The sequence below is a fragment of the Mus caroli genome, chromosome 5 (assembly GCF_900094665.2).
Source record: "Mus caroli chromosome 5, CAROLI_EIJ_v1.1, whole genome shotgun sequence".
Lineage (NCBI taxonomy): Eukaryota > Metazoa > Chordata > Mammalia > Rodentia > Muridae > Mus > Mus caroli.
Genome location: NC_034574.1, coordinates 8,926,397 through 8,935,766, shown reverse-complemented (window position 1 = coordinate 8,935,766; position 9,370 = coordinate 8,926,397). Strand labels below are relative to the sequence as shown.

Below are 9,370 nucleotides of genomic sequence, written 5' to 3'. Positions count from 1 at the left end.
TATATATTCAGTGAATATAGGTGAATGTATATGTGTGTACTTTCTGTAGGCCAGAGGTAGAAAATGGGTATCTCTCTATGTTGCTCTCCACTTTATCATTATCATCATCATCGTTGTCGCCGTCGTTGTCATCATCATCATCATCATCATTTTGAAAGGGGGTTATCTCACTGTATCTGGAGTCCACTGATTTGGCTAAACTTGGAGCTCACCAATTTTACTAGAGAAGCGAATCAGTGAGCTCTCAAGATCCCTCTGTCTCTGTACCCCTCATTCTCAATGACTTCATACCAGGCTTTCCCCAGAGTTCTGGGAACCTGAACTTGGGAACTAACTGTATAATAAGCACTTTACACATCAATCCATCTCCAGGGCACCTGACCTGTCAATAACTCTTCAACTAAAACTTAATTTTTATTTAAAAATTCCATCTAAAATAATTGTAAATAAAAAGAATACACTTAGAAGGCATGAATAGTACACACACACACACACACATACATGCACACACACATAAAATATCAGATTTTATTATGTACCTTTATGTTTCAAGTAAAAATCTTGTAACCACAAGATGATGTAGTATTAACAAAGACAAATAAAAAAAATTCTTGAGCTAAATAAATTTACAAACATTAGCTAATCATTATTAATACATTGAAGGCATCAGATTCCACCTCAAATCTTATTTGCACAGAAAGGTGTGTGCTTATTTATAAAGAGCTGTTCTATAAAACAAATCAGTCGGGCTGCCAAGAAATATTATAGTTTCTCTTTACTGTTCACCTTACCTCTTTGCAGTAGGAAAATAGCGTGAGCACGAGGACCCATCCCAGGCACAGTAAGGGTCCCGAGCGAGGCAGCATTCTGCACAGGCTTTGCCATAGATGTCACAGCGGTGTAGAGGAAGCTGTGCCACTCCCGCAGTTGAGCCAATGTACAGCTGTTGCTGCAGGTGAGTTAAGAAAACACTCTTCAGACTGCCCCTTTCAAAACTAACACAAACACACACACACACACACACACATATGTGTGTGTGCGTATTAAAATTGTCTTCGATCATTTCTTCCAAGGTCTAGCAGATAATACTGGTTTAAGTGAATTAGAAACAAACTTTAAGCACCTGATTGCAACAGGTAAGGGAGAGACATGCTCTTTTTTTACTAGAGGATTGATTAATGATATAAAGGGTGTTAAGTAAAAGTTACATAAATACTATGCCAGAACACAGTTAATCAGATAAACGTATCTGCTGCTAAGCTGATATTCTGATGCAGATTCCAGGGGCCACATGATGGGCATAAGATCTGACTTCTGACCTTCACATACATAACTGCACTCTGACAACCCTCACACATACATGTTGGGTAAAGATGCAATAAATTTTTAAGAGTTATATAACTACTGAGTTATATAATAATAACCCACAAAAAAAGACTTCAAAAATATATTTTAATTTTATAGGATTTAGATGAAAATTGAGTTTAGAACAACTTCGTTGTGAACAAAAGGATGCTCTCTGACATTATAGATTGTCTAATAGAAATGCACATAGTCAACATTGCATTTTCAAAGATTTTCACTTACAGAATATAAAATATTATGAACATATATATTATATATTCTGTATGTTTGTGTCTCTTTGTGTGTGTGTGTGTGTGTGTGTGTATCTGTATAAAGTTGAATGTAGGCTGAAATATTCACTGAAATCTAAAAAATTATTAGAGGAGACTTTTTTTTTATAGATAATAGACACTGCTTAAAGCTAAGCAAAATACTTATATTTGAGGCTATAAACCAGCACAGTTTAGGAAATTCTGTTGATTCCTTAATAAGAGAACATGTTACATCTTTTTAAAACAATAAACTTAGAACTCTATTTAAAAAAAGTAGTTTTAATGAGATGATGTAGGTACACAATATTTAAGCAAATATGAATTTAGAGGGCTGCAGCAATAACCAGAAACATGGCTGGTAACAATGATCAGGAACATGATTACCCAACACTGACATCCGATTTGCTTTGGATATTTTTGAGATACTGTCATATAGACTAGGCTAGTATTGAGCAAACAAATCTCCTGCCTCCACTTCCAAAGCGGTTGGATTAAGCATAACAGTTCGTCCTGGCTTTGAGATCTTGCTTTAAAAGGTTACTGAGCAAATTGGCCTTTCTAACAAAAGACCGCATGCTTGTTTAATAATGTTTAAGAAGCATATGGCAAACACATAGTTATAAATTTATAGTTAGATGATACTTGAGTAGAAAAAGAACTACTCAAAAAAAGTAACTACATCAGGCACATGCCTTTAAGAGAAAAAAGATATGTGCAGGAAAATGAGAAAAAGAAAAAAGAAAGTATAGCCATCCAAATGACTTAATGATCATGAAAATCTAAACTCCAATAAATTGACCTAAATTAAATGTAATTCACTGTCATTTTAATTTTACCATAATTCTTCAGAATTACTAATGATACCTAAAAATTATCATGCTATCCACATGAAGCATTGGAGCTTGTAGGCATCACTGAGCATAATCCAGTGACTAGCTAGCAACCCGATGTGCTTTTTCTGCCCAATTTAACATCACCACAGGAGATTTCACTAGCCTCCTCATGACATCATGAGCCATGAGCTCGATGTGATTTCATTATCTAGAAGGTTGGTTTCATCACTGCTGGTTCCTCACTTTAAAACTTCTCCTAAGAGTGAGTGAAATTGTGTCATATTGAATGAAATCCATCTTGCCTCACTGAATGGCAAATACAAGTCAGGGATTCTTTTACTGTGCTCTTTTTTTTTTTTTTACTTGAATGTTGTATTAATGGGCATTATATTAAAATATTTAAAAATCTTATTTCATTTTCAAACAAGATGTATTACTAAATTATACTAAGAGGTAATTCAGTAAGGATTGGCTCTTAAGTCTAGCAGAGGACAAATATAAATAAATACCTTTAAAAATCATTACAGGAAAGATTATCCCTGTCTAGCTTCCATCCTGGAAAGCCCCGGATTTCCTTGCCAAGACGTGACAATTTTTAGATGTGAAGAACAGGTGAATACATGTTAATGAGCTGTACGATAGCACTATCAGGTCAATAAATATGCACTCTGAGTTTAAATATCTGGGAGATTATCAATCTATTTTGATATGTCTGTGTGGAAAGGGTACACACTGCATTTTGTTGGCACCATAATTTAGCATTTTGTTCAAGAGGTGGAACAATGTCAAAGGCAAAACAAGCAAACAGGTCAGAAATAACTCTTATATTCCAACTGACGCTTACATTCACAGTTCTATAGACAAGTTTTTACAGCAGTAAGGGGTAGCCAACTTCGTTTTCATCCTTATACTATGCTACTTGCTAATAGACCTCTGTTCAGTATATTCATTTATTTCCAAAATTATCATTCATTTAATGGATTGAAGAGTAGGTAGTGATGTAGAAAATATAATTTTTAGAAGTCAAATTGTGTCATATCTGTAGCACAGTATTGAGAAATAAGTTGTTTTTCTTTCATGTCTTGGTAAAACATCCATTTGTTATAAATGAAAAGACTAATCATGAGCTACTCTAATTCTGAATTCTTAGAGCTGTAGAATATACAACTTGGTAGTGCTTGATCGTATGCTTAACCAAAGTGAACAATTTTCTCTTCTCATGACCACAATGCTACTGAATGTAAGAGCTACTTGTAAAGATCTTCCAAACAGAATAGGCAACTGCTTACTTTTTCTTTACTAGATATTTTCTTTATTTATACTTCAAATGTTATCCCCTTTCCTGGTTTCCTCTCCAAAATCCCCCCAATTCATCCCCCTTCCTCCTGCTCATCAACCTACTCACTCCTGATTCCCTATCCTGGCATTACCCTACACTGGGGCATCAAGCCTTCTTAGGACCAATGGTCTCTCCTCATTGCTTACTTTTATAAACATATGAAGTAATATTTTATCAACCTATATAGTGTATGCTGCCTACTTGTGTAAAATTAAATAAAATTTAAATCTTTTATTTTAAAATGTTCTAACTTTACCAAATTTAAAATATGTATATGGACACTGTTAAAATACAAAAATAGCTATTGAGTAAAATATCATTAGACACTGAAGTAATATAAATCTAAATTTAAAGATCATTGTTATCATTTATCAGGGAAACAAATTCAGATGGCACAGATGATAAAACTTTTATTCTTTTAGCTTGTTATAATAAACAATACCTCTTTGCACTTCATGTCTTTTACTACCTGCTTGCCTACCAATCTATAACATATGCTGGATATTAAGATAATCTGTCAAGTTCAAATGCAAAATTAACAAAACACAGGGATGACTATACCATATTATGATAGTACCTGTTTAGTAGAAAGCTCCATTGCCGAAATAGTTGTTGGTTCCTAAGAAATAAACAAAAGAAGTACTTGTTGAAGGAGAAAAGTAAATGAGTAATTGGTTAACACACTTACAAGTTCTGAGAGAAATAATGTCACTGCCTACAACAAATACCTTAATTGGAAATAAGATCTGTGAAAGAGGCTAATGAGGTAAGTGCTAAATAAGCGAAGCAAACAAGGGGACACTAACATCATCTAGATATCTCTGGGGATCCTGCCTGCAGTTGGACTTGTATTTGTTGCCCACTGGATGGGCCTAGAGACAACTCAGGAGGTCTATACTAAGCCAAGAAAATGTAAATTGTCTACATTTTCCCCCTTCCTTACCTATTTCTTTAACTTTGTTGTACTCTATTGCCCTTCTGTGTGTATGTAAGACTAAGACAGGCAGCACATGCTTTCCTTGGTCCTTTAAATAGACTCTGATCATTCTAACCTGAATGTCATTATTTCTCTCCACCGCTTTGCCCTCTCCATCCAGCTCTTCCTCTATATTCCCTCTCATCTTCCAAAGCAGAATTTACCAGTAGGTTCCATTATGCCTCAAAATCCTTTCTGATTGCTTCCTTTTAGCCCTCCTCATGATCTTCTTTGTGCTTCTGTGACAAGTCTGACAGTTTTGCCTTCCTTTGCCTATTCTTCTCATTCTGCCTTCATTTCACTGAGGTGGGCCACTCTGTGCTGCTGCCAAACCCATATACACAGGCAGAGCTGAAGAGCTCCACTTCAAACCTGATGGCAGAACTGAGCACATGATTTTCTTAATAACTTCCGTACAAGCTGCCTGATGCACAAGTGAAAAGAATGATGGAGGATGTGTGTTACCTTAATGGAGTAATTTAGAGATTCCCTAATACTTTTCTACTTTATATCTTAAATGAATGATACTAATTATCAAATGTAATAATGATTTCTTAAAGAATTATCAATCACAAAGACAACTGGGGTGAAAGCTATGCCATGCCACTGTGTCTACACAGACATGGTGTATTTACTACTTAGTAGTATCAAGTCACAAAAGGAAAATTTGTATTTAATTATAAATATTTTGCTTTAAAAAAGGTTTTGTTAATTAGGATGCTGTCCCTGTGCCCTCTAGTGAGTCTGGCTAAGGGTTTATCTATCTTGTTGATTTTCTCAAAGAACCAACTCCTTGTTTGGTTGAATCTTTGAATAGTTCTTCTTGTTTCTACTTGGTTGATTTCGCCCCCGAGTTTGAATATTTCCTGCCCTCTACTCCTCTTGGGTGAATTTGCTTCCTTTTTTTCTAGAGCTTTTAGGTGTGTTGTCAAGCTGATAGTGTGTGCTCTCTCTAGTTTCTTTTTGGAGGCACTCAGAGCTATGAGTTTNCCTCTTAGAAATGCTTTCATTGTGTCCCATAAGTTTGGGTATGTTGTGGCTTCATTTTCATTAAACTCTAAAAGGTCCTTAATTTCTTTCTTTATTCCTTCCTTGACCAAGGTATCATTGAGAAGAGTGTTGTTCAGTTTCCACGTGAATATTGGCTTTCTATTATTTATGTTGTTATTGAAGATCAGCCTTAGTCCATGGTGATCTGATAGGATGCATGGGACAATTTCAATATTTTTGTATCTGTTGAGGCCTGTTTTGTGACCAATTATATGGTCAATTTTGGAGAAGGTCCCGTGAGGTGCTGAGAAGAAGGTATATCCTTTTGTTTTTTGTTTTAGGATAAAATGTTCTGTAGATATATGTTAAATCCATTTGTTTCATAACTTCTGTTAGTTTCACTGTGTCCCTGTTTAATTTCTGTTTCCATGATCTGTCCATTGATGAAAGTGGTGTGTTGAAGTCTCCCATTATTATTGTGTGAGGTGCCATGTGTGTTTTGAGCTTTACTAAAGTTTCTTTAATGAATATGGCTGCCCTTGCATTTGGAGCATAGATATTCAGAATTGGGCCAAGAAGTGGGAGTGGGTGGGTAGGGGAGTGGGGGGGGGGAAGGTATTGGGGGACATTTGGGATAGCATTAGAAATGTAAATGAAGAAAATACCTAATAAAATTTTTTTAAAAAGGTTTTTTTTTTTTGTTTTTTTGGGGTTTTTTTGTTTCTACAATATTGGTGTACATTAAGTATAACTGAAATTAAGTGTGTCAGGAGAAATTCCCCTGGCAACTTTCCCCTCTTTAACCATTTCACATGAGAATTCCTCATGTGACTAAAGAAATAACTAACCATATGATTTTGTATCAAAGAAATTATACAGTCGAGGCTCAAGAGCTAGAAAAATTAACACACCAATGCAATGAAAATAGGAAGTCTAACTTCTTTGAAAATATAGTTGATTAAAATTTTATTTCCTGTTCCTTGATTATGCAAAAGCAAACATCTATAAAGCAGATAGAAATGGGTCTTCTCATATGTAAATTATAAAACCTGCGACAAACTTGAACATATGACAGATTCTATAGGGTCATACTATGGTGTCAAAATTCTAGATTAAGATTATAGTATCTCTTAATATAAATGCCTTTGTTATTTATACCAATAAATTAATAACAGTTTTGAATATGTACTGCCTGCAACTGAATTTTAACGCACATTGTATTACAATGACATCCATTTAAATAAGCTGTACATTTTCTGAAAAATAACTGGTGACAAATATGAGTTTCATTTAAAGCAGATGCCGCTTACTAGGCAGTTTTCTATGACATTGGTTTCAATTGCAAATTTAGTTGGTGTTCAAGCAAAAAATTAGAAACTTAGCATCTTTTCAAGATTTTCTATGACTCAAATTTACTATACATATCCTAGATATTTCAATTTAGTCATTATTAATCTTTTGCTCTTGCAAAGCTTTTCAACCTGCTGATCCCAGGAGATTCCGATTTAGCTTACTAGCTGCTTAGCGCTGGAAAGGAAGCTCCTTCAGAAGTTAATAGACTGGAGTTGGAAAGCACCAATTATGTTTTACATTTGAATAAAAATTAAACTCTTTTATTTGTTTGCTCAGCTGTACAAGGAATATTGCATCAATTGGGCTTAAAATGCAAGTGTTATTGATGTAACTGGCTTGAAATCCTTTGCACTCAATAGAACTATAAATAAACTCTTTTGTCCCCATGGCGCCATGACTGAATGTGACACTTAACTGACTCAAAAGGAAAGCTCATTGGAAGGACGGGGTGGAGGGACCCCATACTGTCCAGTGTAGGTGAAAAATTACCATGTGTCTGGCTTTTTATATCTTCTTTAAAAGACAATGATATGGAAGCCCAGTATGCTGGAGCAGATTTTTCCATGTACAATTTTCAAAAATGAGCACTTGCCAGTTAGCTTAATTTTACTATAAAAAGTAAATCTTTAAGAGTTCATGATGGTAATCTTCATTCTAAGAATGAATTGATGATCCATTAACTAACCAGCTCATTCAGAAACACCTAGTAAGTAAAACACTGTCAAATTCAGATGACGTCTGTCAAATTACAGTCAGATTCAGGCTGTATGTTTGTGCTACAATGCTATTTCGAATAGGTATGGGCATGTTTGTTGGTTTCTTAGTCCAATGCCAATGCTGACTTTACTTTACTTCTTATTGTCTATTAAATTTTTTACTCTGCAAAATTTTATTGCCAAAGAACATTTATCTTTCTATACAGTGACTGGAACATGACTTTACCAGAATAAGAGTTATCTCATAACCAAAACCACTGGAATGTTCTGTGATTAGCTCGGGTGTTTTCTTAAAACCGATCTCAGTTATTCAGTCTAAAAGAGACTCATAAGAACATGGTCTCATGAAGGTGGTAATATGGGTAACCTAACATAGTGTTTAACTGTGTTTAAACACTATAAGAGAGTATCAGCTTGGATCATGGCCTTACATCTTTATCTTGTGTATTTACCCTATCAAGCTGTTCTAAAGCTCAGTCGATCTTTTTAAACTGTATTTTATTTTAAATGGAATGACACAAGTGTCAGATAGAAACATAAAGACCATAACACTTTCCTGCTTTTCATTGTATGTGGCTATCGCTTTATTGTTTTGCAGTTTTTCATTTTCTGTCCCCTGCTGCAAAATTAAACAAAGCTTGACAGTGAAATATTCCAATTTCTAGCCCACAATATATGTATGAACTTTGGCTGATAGAATAGAAATGCTGAAAGTAAATATTTCTGTAGACTCTGCCCAAAGATGTTTTGTCTGCTTGCATGCCAAAGAAATAATTGTGGCAATATGCAGAGTAGAAATCAGGAGGAAAATGCAAACAGCTCCTATAGAAGAAGTTGTATATCCAAATGCAACCATTTTCTAACACAATTTAGACATAGTTTCTTCCTTTACAATACAATGTTAAGTATTCATAATCATTAGAGAGTGATAAAGATTTTTTTCTCATTATACCTTAAGTGCCATAAAATTGTGTCCTAGCAATCACCATAGGTGTAAGTTTGAAATGTATTTCTTTGGAAATCCCCAATTCAGAACAAATAATTATAGATATTAAATATCTGTATCTGCTAATCTGTTGGTGCTCATCATGCTTGTGCTAAAAGCCACTCTAGCTTAAATTAAACTTCTTTCAAGTTGGATTTTTTTTGAAATAATAGATCAAGGAATACAGTAAGATGTGAAATGTAAACCTCAGATTCCAGAAACATTAAAAGGGAATTTAGCTACAATATATATATAGCATTACTACCAAAACATGCATAATTTATTTAATAAAACACAGAAAATAGTGAGAAGATAAAAATTATTATTTGTAGATTTTATAACATGACTAAAATGCAGTAAATTTAACTCCATTAAGTGATAGCAAAAATCAGTCTTTGAAGCCGGGCGTGGTGGCGCACGCCTTTAATCCCAGCACTTGGGAGGCAGAGGCAGGTATTCTGAGTTCGAGGCCAGCCTGGTCTACAGAGTGGGTTCCAGGACAGCCAGGGCTACACAGAGAAACCCTGTGTCGAAAAAACCAAAAAAAAAAAAAAAAAAAAAA

General features: G+C 34.7%; 1 protein-coding gene across 2 annotated transcripts in view; it reads right to left on the bottom strand.

Annotated features, from left to right (window-relative positions):
• The window catches only part of Sema3a (semaphorin 3A), a 203,393-nt gene that overhangs the window by 20,448 nt on the left and 173,575 nt on the right, over positions 1 to 9,370 (bottom strand). For both annotated transcript variants that reach the window (XM_021162359.2, XM_021162357.1), the window contains 2 exons: positions 4,366 to 4,407; positions 792 to 949 (listed from right to left, as the gene is read on the bottom strand). In XM_021162359.2, the coding sequence (XP_021018018.1) occupies positions 792 to 949; positions 4,366 to 4,407 (200 nt within the window). The remainder of the gene's footprint in view (positions 1 to 791; positions 950 to 4,365; positions 4,408 to 9,370) is intronic.